The following is a 16111-nucleotide window of genomic DNA, read 5'->3' on the forward strand; positions in this document are numbered from 1 at the left end:
GGAAATATGGGTACTATTGATTGAGATGAGGGAAGCAAAGTGGAGCGTGACAAATAATTGACAGTTCACAGCGTTGGTCCGAGGTGACCGAGTGGTCACAGCTCTTAGAGTTTACTCGTGAATTTGGGCTTAAGATGCCATTTAAAGCGCGCACGTGCATTTAGACACACTGTCTGCACACGCAGCCTCCAATATAATGCCGCAATCACTCCAGCATACACAAATCTATAAGCTCTATTCGTATCCGCGCATGGCTTAAACCTTTCAAAGTATTAAAGCTGTGTAACATTGTCAATGTAAGAGAAAGGATGACGACAGACGCGCTTAATAACGCCACATAAGAGGGACATTTGCATGCGGATAACACGCAACCTGCACAATGGGGGGGGGGGGGGGAAATAGGGATTAATATAATACTCAAATCTATGGCGGATGCGTTTAACTGCCACACTCTATGTGTGCAGCTTTGAAATTGAATTGTTGCCTGCACGGCGCACTCGTGCCGGGAAGTGTTCTATATTTGCCTGCACAATTGATTGGTTATGATTCACAATATCTGTTGCTGTTTTGATGCCAGAGATGATAAGACACGCGCTGCTGAGCACCATCCTCCCACGAGCTGTCATGTACCAACGTACTTGGATTTTCTGATTTATTTTTATATATTAATTGCAGTTTTGTTGATTTAAAAAAAAAACCCAATGCGAAAGTTTTTGTATTTTTTTTAAACTGATATGTTGATGATCCACGCACGCCAGAATGTAAATGTGAGCGACAAATAAATGTGTCGTCCAGCGCCTCTTTCCGCCGATTTGTTGACTTTATATCAACCGAGGAACTAACAGGAAACGCTGCGCGGGATTAAATATGCATTAAGACAAGCGTACAAACACGGTTAAATTGTGCTGAAACACACTCATGAAGTCACAGTAGGATTGCCGGTGTTTTGCTGTAAAAATGTGGAGCTCCGGGGGGGGGGGATCCGAGCGGCAGTGTGCGAACAACCATGCCGGGCAAGAGCGTCGCTCCCCCGGCTCGGCTCGCCCCGCTCGTCCCGCTCCGCCTCGCGGAGCTCCGTGTTGACATATTCACACCACACGGAGCGACTGATTGACTGACTGTGACTAAAGCTTTTGGATGGCGGTTCACATGCAAAGCCTTTTTTTTTTTTTTCTTTTTTTTTTTTTTTAAAAACCTTTTCCGTTTTTTCTTTTTTTTTTTTCATCGCCCTTTCTTTTGCCGTTTTCCAAACACCTTCTTATAAGTCCCGAGCCTGATCCCCTCCACCCGGACCTGTTAAAACCCCGCCCCCGTGGTGCCTCACAATTGGTCCGAAAGCGTCAAAGAGCCAATCAAAGGGAGTCACTGCAACACATCCATCCTGCGTGGAGCCCCGTGGGCCACAGAAGGCGCTAGGAAAATCACGGAGCTGGGACCTTACCACACTCTTTCTCTGTCTCTCTCTCTCTCTCTCCTCCTCCTCCTCTTCTTCCTCCTCTCTCTCTCTTTCTTTCTCTCTCGCGCGCGCTCGCTCTCCTCTCTCGAGCTCCGTGGACGACTTGTTTCTCCGCACGCGTCCTTCCCAGAAATGCGCGTGAAGGCGAGGGGACGCCCGGCGTGTGTGTGCGTGCGTGCGTAAAGAAGGCGCAAGGGAGCGCGGAGCCAGTCGAGGCAGGACACGGGAAGCTGCAAGGAGGGGAGGACTCGTAAAAAAAAGTATATATATATATATATATATATATATATTGCTACCCGTCGCCAGGAGGGACGTGGGTTTTGTTTCGCTTTTTTTTTTTTTTTTTTTTTTTTTTTGATCTCCTTTAAACCGGGAATGGCGACGCAGTGAAGAGGAGACAATGCACCGCCGTAGACTTGAGTGACGCGCCCGAGTTCGGTTGCTTGTGTGCGGCAAACTGGTTTGTCCATGGAGAACATCTTTGCCTTTTGATTTGTAAGTCCCCGCAATTCCCTCCCCAAAACAACAACAACAACAACAAAACCAGAAGAAGAAGAGGAAGAGCGGACTCTTTGGTGGATGCTGCAAGTTGGAAGGAGGACTTTTGCCACCCCTCCTACTTGATTTTCGCACCCCGTCCGAAACACTCCGAGCCCACGTCCGCACTGGTTGCAAAGCACTTTGGATGAACTTCCTGATGAGAGATCCAGTCATCCAGGGCTCGAGTATGGCATATCATCCGTTTATACCTCACCGGGGTCCGGAATTTGCCATGAGCGCCATGCTGGGCCACCAGCCGCCCTTCTTCCCGGCTCTGGCGCTGCCCCCCAGCGGCTCGCTCTCGCTGCCGGGCGCCCTGAGCAAGCCGATCATGGATCAGCTGATGGGGGGAGCGGCCGACTCCGGGCTCCACTTCTCCTCGCTGGGCCACCAGGCCGCCGCGGCGGCCGCTGCGGCGGCGGCGGCGCACCTCCGGCCGCTCAAGAGCCTGGAGCCCGAGGAGGAGGTGGAGGACGACCCCAAAGTGCACCTGGAAGCCAAGGAGCTGTGGGAGCTCTTCCACAAGAGGGGCACCGAGATGGTGATCACCAAATCCGGAAGGTGAAGCTCGCACTCCGGCTGCTTTTCAATGTCAATGATGTTCCATAGAGTGGAAAAGTCGACGTGCTCGTCTCGGGTTTACAGAAAACGGAATGGAGTCCGGGTCTCTCGCTTCGAAATCAGTTGGAACTGCATGCGCTTTAAAGCTGGATGATAGCGGACCCCCCCACCACCACCACCACCCCCCACCAAAAAAAAAAAAAATCCCGATTAGAACTGCAACAAAAATAATATTTGGGAAAGGAAGGATAATTTCATAAAAGTTTCTCCGCGACACACCTACATTAGAATTCAGTCAATTAATACAAGCCACCTTTAATGCGTTCAATCATTTAAAGGGGGGGGGGGGATTTGTCCTGCAGTAATTAAGCCCCTGCACTAAAGCTTTATGCACACACACACACACACACACACACACTGCTTTTCTCCTTGTAATCCCATCATTCATTTTGCTAAAACTTTACACCAACAGATCACACTTTCTATCGTGTGTGTGTGTGTGTGTGTGTGTGTGTGTGTCGTCCTACTCCTTTGAAATAATGGCTGCTGCTGCTGCTTCCTTGAGAATGCATCAAGTCGTCCGTCTTAAATCGAGCCATATATATATTTGTTTTGTTTTGGGTTTTTTTCAAAATCATGCTACCCCAAACGTTTTCTTTGATATTAAATGCCCACCCCAAATGTGTTTTGGGCGTCAAGGCGGATGTTCCCCCCCTTCAAAGTGAGGTGCACGGGCCTGGACAAGAAGGCCAAGTACATTCTCCTGATGGATATCGTGGCGGCCGACGACTGCAGGTACAAGTTCCACAACTCCCGCTGGATGGTGGCGGGCAAGGCCGACCCGGAGATGCCGAAGAGGATGTACATCCACCCGGACAGCCCCGCCACGGGGGAGCAGTGGATGTCCAAGGTGGTCAACTTCCACAAGCTCAAGCTCACCAACAACATCTCCGACAAGCATGGATTTGTAAGTTCCACTAATGTATGTCCATTTTACTATTTTCCTACCTTTATTTTTATTTTGCACAATCATGTATTCTCATAATATGTGAAGTACAATTCGCCCTCGTGCATGAATGAATACGCTATGCAAACGTGCTGTTGTTGTGTATATTTTGAGCCACAATATTAGGCACGGCAGCCAAACAAAAAAAAAAAAAAAAAAAACACACAAATCTCATGAATCAGTTCACGTGCTTTTTGCATATGATCATTTAATTGATTTAGAGCCTCGAAGCACCAGCCACATTATTAAGTACACCAGCACAATCTAATGAGAATCAGTTGAAGTAGTTTTGCAAATAATAAATTCATGGAAGAAGAAGCAGCTGAAAACAATCACTATAGTCGCCGCATTATCAGTATTTTTGCAGCAATTTTCACATGATACACACCCAAAATATTACAATTACTAAACGTGTGGGGGCTCCTCAAATCAACAAGTCTGCCTTTACAGGGATAATAACGGAAAGTGATTTTTTTTGGTCCAACATATAAGAATTAATTGAAAAATATTATGCTGGATGTATTTGTTGCTGATTCTAATATTGTAGTTACCTCATTGTGACAACACGACGAGGCAAAATTAGTAGATGTTATTGATGACTGTGATATTCGAAGCGTTTCACTCGAATTTACAAATCAAAACTTTCTGAAATGTGATTTGATCCGTTTAGGTTTTTTTTTAAATAATCAATTTGCATCTAATGCAACTTGTTTGTTCCACAGGATTCTGGTTTTCATGAGCAGGGCAAGGGGTGTTGACATATTTTTTTTGTTTTTGCGGGGGGGGTGTCGCTTGTGTGTTTGCAGACCATTTTGAACTCCATGCATAAATATCAGCCCCGCTTTCACATCGTGAGGGCCAACGACATCCTTAAGCTGCCCTACAGCACCTTTCGGACTTACGTGTTCCCCGAGACCGACTTCATCGCGGTGACTGCTTATCAGAACGACAAGGTAAACAAGTAGGAACCAAAAGGAAGAACACACACACACACACACACACACACACACACACACACAAATGCCCCCATTGCTTGCTTGTTGCATGCATTCATTCATTCGTGTGGATTCATTTTGTTGTCATAAAATATGAAAGACTTGCTGTGGAAAGGAATGTTGCACAGGTTACCCTGCTTTTTTTTTTTTTTTTTAACATTTAAATCACGTGCAAGGGATTTGGTAGTCGCACACACATGGGCGCTCGTACACACACATGCACTCTCGCTCTCACTGCATGTGCAAATAATAATAATTAAAAAAAAAAGGTTGGGGGAGGTTGTGAAATGGGAGCAAAAAAAAAAAAAAGAAGAAGGGCAACGCTCTGCGCATGAATGGAGAAAGAGAAAAGGCTTTTCGTGTCACACTATACGCTCTCTGCTTGCATTTGTGCGTGGGTGTGTGTCCGTGGGGATAGATGAAATCAAATATATAGATTCAAATATGTATTTTTATTTGTTTTTTTTCCAAATGATCCCGACAAACAATCATACTAGTTTGCAATGTCTCGCACATGGAGGAGGTTGGTAGGGAAATTTAAAAAAAAAAAAAAAAAAAGGCACATGGAAAACACGCTTGTTGGAGCCTTTGGGCTTGTATGCCTGTTTATATTTTATGGCTGTGCTTTTTTTAATATATTGTTTAGCCCCGCCCCCCCACCCCCCCACCCCAAAAAAAGTGGCAGCGTTCCACGTTTCGGCGCTTTAAAGTGTTGTCCATAAAAAAACTAAAACATTGAATTAAAACGCCTTTTTTTTTTTTATTTTGCAGATAACTCAGCTTAAAATCGACCACAACCCATTCGCCAAAGGCTTCCGTGACACCGGCAACGGTCGACGGGAAAAGAGGTAAGCAGCAACAACAACAAATAATAATCGTATTAGTTGGATTCAAAACGCGTCAAAGCGTCAAAATCGACCCTCGGGGGGATGTTGCTCTCTTTAACCAGGCAGGCACTGCACGCTGTTTATAAAAAAAAAAAAGCTGCTGCTCTAGAGCACATTTAATTAATTACCTCGCTTTTATTACCAGCACACTCACAAGCAGAGATTTATTGCTCAAATATTAGGAGAAATGTGTGTGTGGCATTGGTCGCCATGGTAACGCAGCTCTGTGTTCGCCACGTCCTTTTTTTTTTTTTTTTTTACATTGTTGTTGTTCGGTTGGTTTTGCGGGAATATGACAACAGAATTGCGTTTGCGTGCGCAGGAAGCAGTTGGCCCTGCAGTCCATCCGCTCGTACGAGGAGCAGCAGAAGAAGGAGAACGGAGCTTCGGACGACTCCTCCGGGGAGCAGGCCCCCTTCAAGTGCTTCGGTCAGGCCTCCCCCCCTGCCGTGGCCACCGTGGGGCCCCCGCACCTGAAAGGTACTCAGGCGAGCGCGAGCATTTGGGGAAAATGTTAGGGTTGTTGTTGGGGTTTTTTGTTTTTGTTTGTTTGTTTGTTTATTTAGTGTGTGGGCGTTTTTCTACAGTATATGGGGGTCATCCAAGTGTGCCAGTCAGTAAAAAAAATAAAAAATAAAAAAATCTTGGACATATATGAAACAACTTTTGCATACTTAAATATGCACAACGTTAAAAGAAATGCGTAAGAACTGTTCGTGAAAGCTCTACTGCGCATGCTCCAGTATTAAAAAGTTGTAAGGGTAAACGTGTTCCAAATCGACTTTGATTGTGACGTCATTAAATGTACAGAAGTATTTTTGTGGGTTTTTTGCTCGGGTTTGATGTGAACTGGTTGACAAGTTATGATTTTGTTGAGACGAGGTTTCGAATATTTTGAATCGCGGTGCTAAAATATGAGAAACAGGTAATAAAAAAAAACGTTCAAGTAACACGCAACGACAAAAAAAACAAAGGCTGCGAGTGTAATTCCACTCAAGATCATTTTTGATAATGGTTATTATTATGAAACCTTGACTCACGCCTCCATCGGGCCCTCTCTTTCTGCAAATTATTGATCATTCACGTTGAATTATCCCTTACAATGAGTCAATGTAAAAAGTAAAATATATATATATATATATATATATATATTACACGACAAGGATTTACGCATCATTGGGAGTTATAAAGCACAAAGTGGGGTATTGAATATCATCTAGGAACATTAAAAGTAATCAATATAAACCAGTGTACGATGCGTTTATTGTTGTTGTTGTGCTTAAATTTGGGTTAAAAAAAAACAACCCAAAAACAGCAATGTGCAAAAACTAATTCGCAATGCAAGAACAACAATAAAGTGCAACAACACTGAGGATTAAATGAAATGAACAATAACGTCAAGCAAATAAACCCAAATCACTTTGACTATAATATTTTTTGAAAGAAAAACGTGGCAAAATGATGTCTCGAAAGTATTTTGACGTAGTTTTAGACCTCACCAATTATCCGATGACTATTCAGCAGGTGCTGAGTTCGCTTAGGCCTCGCCAGCTTTGATTCTAAACTGAGCGAGGTGTAAAAGTTGTTTTTTGGGGGGGTTGGGGGCAGACTTTTGCGACAGCGACGAGGACAGCGACGACGAGAGCAAAGACGGCCACGTCAAAGACGGTCCCGACTCCAGCAAGATCTCCACCACCACGGAGGACGGCAAAGAGCACGAGGCCAGCCCGGCCAAGGGCCACCTGTTCGGGGGAGGAGGCGACCCCCCCGGCCGCACCCGCGACGTCAGCCCGAGGACTGAGCGAGGCCGGGCGGACTCTCGACAGAGCCCCGTCACCGTCATCTCCAGCACCACTCGCTCCGGGGAGGACGCGAAGAGCCCGAGCCTGGACCCGGCCAAGGAGGACGAGAGCCGGCCGCCGGGCAAGGACGCCTTCGTGCCTTTGACTGTGCAGACGGACGGCGCGCACATGCAAGGCCATCACGGCCACGTGCCCAACTTCGGATTTCCCAGCGGCCTGACCGGACAGCAGTTTTTCAACCACTTGGGAGGCGCGCACCCGTTCCTCCTGCACCCGGGTCAGTTCAACATGGGCGGCGCCTTCTCAAACATGGCCGCGGGCATGGGCCCCCTACTGGCCGCCGTGTCCACGGGAGGGGTGGGCACCGTGGACACCAGCAGCATGGCGTCCTCCCCTCAGAGCCTGACGGGGGCTCCGGGCCTGCCCTTCCATCTGCAGCAACACGTCCTGGCCTCGCAGGTAACAACAACACCATATGAGCACGTGCTTTCATGTCAACAATGTTCTGCGTTATCTCGTGCAACAAGTACACTCGTGGGCCACGTGATTGGGTGCACCTGCACTCCGGAATAAGATCCAACACAACACATGGAGACATTCCAAGCGCGGTGACGAACGCATGCAAGCAAAAGCTTCCGCCCACCCGTCAAAATATTGAAATAATGAATAATAAATCAAGAATGACACTCGTGGGCAAAGATTGGAGGTACTGACATACTGTACTGTGATCCAAAAACCCAAGAGATGAGTTATGACTTTATATGGTCCATACTGCAAACGAACGCATCAGATAAATACATAGTGACATTTAAATGACACTCATAACAGTCGTGCAAGTACACTGACTATGTATTGTGAACCAGTGCAAGTGATGAATGCGGGGGGGGGGGGGGGGGGGCTATATATGTTTAATAACGCAAGCGAATGTATCATATTAGATACATTTGCGTTCTGAAACTTAAATGACGCTCACAGGCAGCCGTATTAGGTACATGTGATTCAATACAAGGTCACCGTCTTCATCATGCAAAATGTATGCACAAACAACATGGCCGTCAAACATTAGAAGCAGGTAACGTGTCAGTTGGCCAAGTTTATCGTCCGACACGTCGTCAAGGCGTCTCGCTCGAGTGCAGACGTGAGGAATTTTAAGACGTATTAGAAATTCTCCAACTTAGGCAAAGCTGTTTACAACGCTGCTGCTGCTGCAGGGAGCTCGCCCGGTTGTGCTGATACTCGATTACAGGACGCCGTTTTGCTCGGTGTGTGTGTGTGTGTGTGTGTCTGTGTTAACCTTTGGGGGTGTTAATACCTGCTGATTGATTTAAAAATAATAATAATAAATGTGCGACTCTCCAGACGGCAGCACGCAACTTTGTTTTGATCCACACATGCAGTGGCGTACAAGCTGCCGCAGTTGCCCGGGGGCAAGGCTGTTAGTGCATGCCCGCCCGCCCCCCCCCCCAAACTAACCCTTCAACGTCTGGATTCCACCGGTCCAATTTTGACCCCCTTCGCCTCCAAGCGCATGAAGGAAAAAGACTGACGCAATCAAAGCGGAGTGGTTTTAATCCCTATACATTCAATAACACTACTGACTACGACTATAACAGTATTGCTTCCTCTTGGCTGGCGTGGAGCTCTGGATGCTGATTAAGAAACGTTGGCAACTGGTTAAAACGTTTTTTTTTTTTTTTTAAATAATAAAAAAAAACTGCGTGCACATGTGCAATTTGAGGATTATGTGAGTGGAAAACAATCAAAAGTGTACACACATCTGCAATTTACGGATTATGAGAGTCGGATTATACATTTAGCACAACCGCAATTTCCACGAATCGGCCGCTCCGTCTGGAAAGCTGCTTGGGGTCGCGGGTTTGAGACCCGCCAGGGATGTAAAAATACAAAATAAAAGATGGAAATCGACACAGGTGAGCTCTAACGCGGTGAGCAGCCCTCCATTGTCGATTTTAAAAAAATCATTTCATGATTTGTGAGCATGCAATGCTGATTGAGTCATCAACTTCAAAGGCTGGCTTGCGCTTTATATAAAAAAAAAAAACATGTTTTTGGGCGGGGAGATATTTGTTAAAACAGTCACTATGACTCGATAGTAGAGTACATTAAAATGATGATCTGTGAAGACATCAGCCGTCTTTGGCGCCATTTCGTACCTCCAATTTGACGTACAAGAAACCACCGCACCGCAGTAGTCACGACCTATTGCGAGACCACGACGTCGCAAAAAATAAATAAATGAAACATCAAACTGATAACATTTTGTGTTATAGAAACACTCCATGACGTTACGGGTCAGCGCAAGGCTGCGAGTCCACGATAAATGATTGACACCTCGTAAAGTATGCCTTTTGTCTCTGACTGGTTGTTTTTCCTTGTGCGTGATGGCTTCTTGTATATCCAAAAAAATAATAATTCAAAGCTAAATAACGGCTGCTTCATTTCGTTACTGAAGCTTAACTTCGAGCTTTCTCCTGTTGGGATTTATTGGAACTGTATTCATCGTTGTCGCACAAACACTTGACAAAGAAGCAACCGGGCAGGGAGGTAGTGCATTGTCGCTAACTGTGAAATTATATTGACGTTGCCAAAGACAGTATAATGACTTCGTTTGTGCGCTAACTGAAACGACTTCATAGATTTCCACCACACTTGGCAGAGGGTGGGGCGTACAATGTCGCGGGCCAAGGAAAACACCTCCACAAAAGGTGCGAGATGCAGGATTTGTGTTGTCAACACTCTGAGACAAGCGGGTTTTGTTTGACATGAATTACAAAATTGAGGAGGAGAAGGATATCTACTGTACGAAGGTGCTACAAAATTAGGATCGTGTATTATGGCGGAGGATTGCCGTGTTAGTTCATATGACATTTGGGAATTTATCTTTCACTTTGGTCTACATTTCAAGGAACATTTACTAAGCACTGTTCTGCCTTGGCAGTTTCTCTGATATTGGATTTTAACACGATATCCAGAAAACCTTGTGCCATTATATTGGGGGGGGGGGATATATATATAAGCAAAGACTTAATATCTGTTTTTAATCTGACTTCCAGACAATTTCCAGAAACCTTTGTGCCATTATACAAACCCCAATTCCAATGAAGGTGGCATGTTGTTTAAAACGTAAGTAAAAAGAGAATACAATGTTTTGCAAATCCTTTTCAATCTGTAGCCAATTGACTACACGACAAAAACAAGATATTTACTGTTCCAACTGATGAATGTTAGGTTTTTGTTTGTTTTGCAAATATTCTCTCATTTTGAATTTGATGCCTGCAAAACATTCCAAAACAGCTGGGTTAGGGGGGGCGGGGGACAAAAGACTGGGAAAGTTGAGGATTGCTCAAAAAACACATGTTTGGAACATTCCACAGGTTCATTGGAAACAGGTATGATTAATCATGATTGGCTATAAAAGGTGCAGCCCCGAAAGGCTCAGTTGTTTAGAGGCAAGGATGGGGCGAGGTTCACCACTTGGTGAACATTTGAGAAAACTATTGTCAGTTATCACAGCAAATGCAAGTTAAATCTCTAACATGGAAAGCGAAAGACAAACGTCAACAACACCCAGAAACGCACAACCGCTTCTCTGGGCTCGAGCTCATCTGTGAAGGACTGACGCAAAGTGGCAAAGTGTGCTGTGGTCTGACGAGTCAAAATTTCAAATTTTGGGGGGAAATCGTGGACATTCTGTCCTCCAGGCCAAACAGGAAAAGGACCATCAAAAAAAATTACAAATAAATAAAATAGACAGCATCTGTCATGATATGGGGCATGTGTAAGTACCCACAGTGTGGGTAACTTGCACACCTGCGAAGGCACCATTTTCATGCTGAAAGATACACACAGGTTTTGGAGCAGCATATGCTGCCATCCAAGCAATGTCTTATATGAGGGACATCCCTGCTTATTTCAGCAAGACAACGCCAACACGCATTCTGCACGTCTTGTAACAGCGTGGCTTCGGAGTAAAAGAGTGCGGGTACTAGACCGGCCTGCCAGCAGTCCAGACCTGTCCCCCATTGAAAATGTGTGGCGCATTATGAAGCGCAAGATGCGACAACAGAGACCCCGGACTGTTGTACAGCTGAAGCTGTACATCAAGCAAGAATGGGAACAAATTCCATCTACAAAGCTTTAAGAATTAGTGTCCTCAGTTCCCAAAATCTTAGTGTTGTTAAAAGGAAAGGCCAACTTTTTTTTAACTTGCTGCAGGCATCAAATTCAAAATGAGTGAATATTTACCCAAAGAAAAACAAAGTTCATCAGTTTGAACATTAAATATCTTTACTTTGTAGTGTTCAATTGAATATAGGATGGGGGGGAAAAAATTGCAAATCATTCTATTTTGTTTTTATTTATGGTTTGAATAACGTTCCAACATTGGAATCTGGGTTTGTATTAGGCAGGGAAAAAAATATTCTTCTGATAGCTGTTTGTTATCCAATTTCCATAAAACTTTGTGCCATTATATTAAAGAGGGAAAATCTATTGGTCTGATGTCTAATTTAAATCAAATTTCCGCACAGCATGTGCCATTTTACTAGTCACAAAACTAAAATCCGATTTTTATCGAGTTTCTATTACACTATATCCCTTTTTATGAGGCAAAAACAATTATAATCTTGATCTGATTTCCAGAAAACATTGTGGCAGGGTGTGGCATATGCCAAAGAAAATTGTCATTTAAAATGCTGGTGCATGCATTACTCTTAATGATGAACTTGAGACATATGCAGGAAGTGAGTATCTGTGGTTTTATATTTTCCTTGGTGGAGGTATTCAGTATCTCTACTTACATCGCCCGAGACATGACGACGGAGAGTGGCCAGGAATTTAAATTGTGGCCGTGGTATATTAAATGCTAATTCGTGGCCCCAAATTAGGTAAAACGTGTGCACAAAAATACTAATTGGGGATTTCATATCACTCCCATGAACAACTTGGAGGTCTGGGTATGCAAATGGTGCCTACCTTTGCTGGAAATTGTAATATGAGATGTCCTCTTTGCTTAACCAGCATTTCTATTCATTTGCATTCAGCGTGCACACTATAACTAATTCGGGGTCAAAAATGAGCATTTTGTGCACTCATTATACATAATCCGTGACCACTAGTTGATATTTTGTGGCCAAAATTTACAAATGTTTCCCTCGTGTCATGTCTGGAGCCGCGAAAATAGAGATACTGAACACCTCCACCTAAATTTTCTATACATTCGCATTGGAAGTTTAACTGGGGAAATTGCACTTTTGAGCTTAGAAATTCAACTTCGTCATCATAAAACTTGATTTGTTTCTTAAAAACATTAAGACACTTTATTTTTTGGGATGAACCTACAATTTAGAAAATTGTGTTCCACTGATTCCACTCAATTTCCATCGACACTATTCACAAAAAGCTAGAAAATGCTCTTGTACTGGATCACAATACATTGTGTCAGTGGGTGTCAAATTCATTTTTGTTGCGGACCACATTGTAATTATGGTTTTCCTCAGACTGTGTAACTAGGGATAGGCTAGAGGGCGCAGGACATTTATATAGTGGACGGTAGTTGATTTATAAGTCAGATGAAAAATACTTTAGAAACACTACGTGAATGACATCTGCTGTCACATAATTACAACGTACCCGATCCACGTCAGTGGGAGGGCCTTCCGTAAGAAATGTTGAATAAATAGACACATACGGCTATATAAATGTTTCAAAACAAACAGTTCTTAAAGAGTAAATGCAAATGTGTTGAATTTTGAACGGTAAATACAACTGAAGTATGTGTGTGTGTGAAGTGTAAGGCAGTGATTCTTTTGGAAGCCACTAGAGGGAGCCCACATTTAACCACCACACTTCGAGAAACACTCATCTCGTGAGCCTTGTTGTTCACTTCTTTTCAAGTAATTGTACACATTGAAACCGCACTATGTTAAACTCACTGTAGCGTGCCATATGGCGCAGTGATTCTCAAAGTGCGTTACAAGCACCGCTCGTTGTGGTACGTGGCCTCCCTCTTGTGGTCTTCAAAAGAATCACTTCTTAAATTGTTAAACTGTGCATAATGTTACAGTGGTTTCAACTTTTTTTTTTTTTTTTTTTTTAAATCCCGTACAATATTGTCAAGCACAGTTCAGTTGTATTTCACTTTTAATACGGTACAGTGGCATTTAATTTCAAAGAACTGTTTGTTTTCAAATATTTATTCAGATAACATTTTATATTTGACTTTAATGTGCGATGCATTTTAATTGATTCCTTATGTAAGTACCATTTTGTTTTGTTTTTTTCCTATAAGCGCAGTGTTCATGTTCAATATGTACATAATGTTACAGAGGTTTACATTAATACAAATACTTTTTAGGAATAAAACCTCTTGCCTCATTTTTGATGCACACTACTACGCTACTGTATTTAGATGTTGGACATTATGGTGGGACTTGGACAGCCAAGTACTTTTTGGAGGTGGGACTTGGGGTAAAAAGTTTGCGAACCACTGATGAGAGTGATTTTGAACGCAGCATGAGAGCTAATATGCGGTGACCTCGTCCATTTTTATGTTCCTCCTCCACAAACTTGGCTTTTTATGCAGAACTGTCAATAATCTTCACATCGGATCAATATTGTTTATCGTGTATTTTGTTTTCTTCTATTTTATTGATAGCAGTTTGTGTATTTGATATGCTGACTTGAACATTAGGAGACCGCAAAAAGGTGGGGGGGGGTTGACCATGTTTTATTTTCTGCAAATGAATGCTCTAAATCTGTGGTTAACCTTTCTTTTTTTGTTGTTTTTTTTAACACCAAGTACCACCTCATAAAATACTCTCCAAGTAGCACCATAATGACCAACGTTAAACATAGGAAAAGGGAAAAAAAAACAGTAGTTAGTTAATGATTCAATTAAAATGTATTTACCGCAAAAGGTCAATTAGATTGATACTTAAATGTTTAAAAGGCAAGCAGTTCTTAAAGATGACGTGCAAATTAATTTGACTGTACTCAGGGGTTCAATACAGCTGAAGTGGACTGGACTGTTAAAGTAAAAAATATATATATATTATTGTAATAAAAAGTGTAAATAGGCTTTTTTCATAGCTACAAGCTTCATTCTAATACGTACTTAAAAGTTAAATACAACTGAACTGTATACTTTAAAATATGCACTGTAAATTAAAAGTAAAAAGAAAAAATGACTGCAACTGGATTTTGTTTGTTTAAAGGGGCTTTTTCAATAGCTACGACCTTCATTCTAATAACTTAAAAGTTAAATACAACTGAATTGTATTGTACATGAAAAGTACTGTAACTGGATTAAAACAACTTTTTCAAGAAACTTATTCTATAGTTTATAAGATCCATTCCAATATGTTTTCTTGCATTGCATGATGCAAAACGTTGTGAATTGTATTTCTATTTTTTAACAGGGAGCTCCCGATGAACCACATTTTTAGAAGCTTTGCTTTACATGACAATATTTGCACTGTATTTAGAAGTTATAATTGTCTTCTTTTTTTTTTTCCCAGTCCATTTCTTCCGCGTGGGAAGAGTGCAACATAGTGTCAAAACTCCGTTTTTCTTTGTGGCTTTCAGGGTCTGGCCATGTCCCCCTTCGGAAGTCTCTTCCCCTACCCCTACACGTACATGGCGGCGGCCGCAGCGGCCTCGTCCGCGGCCGCCGCCTCGTCGTCCTCCTCGGTGCACCGGCACCCCTTCCTGAACGCGGTGCGGCCCCGGCTCAGGTACAACCCCTACTCGCTGCCCATGACGGTACCTGACAGCACCCTCCTCACCGCCGCCGCCTCGGCCATGGCCCCCCTGGGGGCCGACCTGAAGGGGGACGTGCTGGTTCCGGCCAGCCCGGTGTCGGCCCTCGACTCCACGTCGGAGGTGACCAGCCGCTCGGTGTCGCCCAAATTGTGCGCGGAGAAGGAGGGCGCCACCGAGCTGCAGAGCATCCAGCGCCTCGTCAGCGGGCTGGACTCCAACCAGGACAGGTCAAGAAGCGGGTCGCCCTAAGGTGGGGTGGGGCGGGGCGGGCGGGTGGGTGGGGTAGGGTGGGGGGACGCCCCGCCCCCTTCTCCTTCCCTCAATCCCCCACCTCACCCACACACTCTTCTTTTTTTCATTTCTCCTTTCATTTTCAAGGCGACCCAAATATCTTGAAAGAGAACAGGAGGACTTTGTTCATAGCAGGTTTTTTGTTTTTTTTTTAAAAAAGGAGAGAAAATTCAAAACAAGAAACATGTGTTAGTTTCTGAAATGCACTTTGGTTTAATTCACATCTGATATGTATTTTTTTTTTTCGTTTTAAATTAAAAAAAACAACACTTAACCTGTCTTTCTTTTTCTTTTTGGTTTTTTTTTTTGGGGGGGGGAATACCGTACAAGTATTGAAACTGAAAAGTGGTCATATGGGTGAGACTTAACGAATTTAAGTTGCTGCTGTCTCCTAACTGCATAGTACACGACGAAATGTTATGGGTTTTTTTTTGGTTGTTTTTTTTTTTAATTGTTATTATTTGTTTTTGTTATTACTTCCCAATATGCACTCTGAATTTACACCTTTTGATTTCCACTACCAGTGAACATAACCTACCTTTAAAAGACTGCTGTATTTTCTTGTACAATTTCAATTTTAACGAATTGGCCAAAAAAAAAAAAAAAAAAAAAAAGTTGCATGACCTCTTCCTCATCATCATCATCCTCCTATCGTGAATGTTCTTTAAAAAAAAAAAAAAAAAAACAGTGGAGGAAAATATTTGTTGTTGTTTTTTTTAATATAACGCAATCATATCTCTTTAATTGGAATCGGGTTTATATATATTTTTTTTGTTTGTTTTATAATTCAA

The 16111-nt window shown here is 43.3% G+C and overlaps 1 protein-coding gene across 3 annotated transcripts; it reads left to right on the forward strand.

Moving 5' to 3' along the window:
* The first annotated feature begins 1820 nt into the window (after positions 1-1820).
* tbx3a (T-box transcription factor 3a) lies at positions 1821-15594 on the forward strand. 3 transcript variants are annotated; one of them, XM_061699117.1, is made up of 8 exons: positions 1821-2557; positions 3257-3539; positions 4370-4516; positions 5330-5406; positions 5768-5925; positions 7054-7706; positions 10322-10391; positions 14853-15137. In XM_061699117.1, exons 1-8 carry the CDS (start codon positions 2142-2144, stop codon positions 15035-15037), a joined length of 1989 nt encoding a protein of 662 aa, XP_061555101.1. In that variant the 5' UTR covers positions 1821-2141; the 3' UTR covers positions 15038-15137. The 3 variants fall into 3 exon arrangements, with proteins under 3 accessions (XP_061555101.1, XP_061555099.1, XP_061555100.1); XM_061699115.1 differs by lacking the exon at positions 10322-10391 and having other exon boundaries at positions 14853-15594; XM_061699116.1 differs by lacking the exon at positions 10322-10391 and having other exon boundaries at positions 3257-3524; positions 14853-15594.
* The last annotated feature ends 517 nt before the right edge of the window (positions 15595-16111 follow it).

Source organism: Phycodurus eques, chromosome 15, assembly GCF_024500275.1.
Source record: "Phycodurus eques isolate BA_2022a chromosome 15, UOR_Pequ_1.1, whole genome shotgun sequence".
NCBI lineage: Eukaryota > Metazoa > Chordata > Actinopteri > Syngnathiformes > Syngnathidae > Phycodurus > Phycodurus eques.

Bases quoted from the DNA above. Each gene is read 5' to 3' on its own strand.
- tbx3a (XM_061699115.1), top strand. From the start codon at position 2,142: ATGAACTTCCTGATGAGAGATCCAGTCATCCAGGGCTCGAGTATGGCA. The intron at 2,558-3,256 runs GTGAAGCTCGCA...TTGGGCGTCAAG, and splicing joins GTGATCACCAAATCCGGAAG to GCGGATGTTCCCCCCCTTCA. The intron at 4,517-5,329 runs GTAAACAAGTAG...TTTATTTTGCAG, and splicing joins CTGCTTATCAGAACGACAAG to ATAACTCAGCTTAAAATCGA.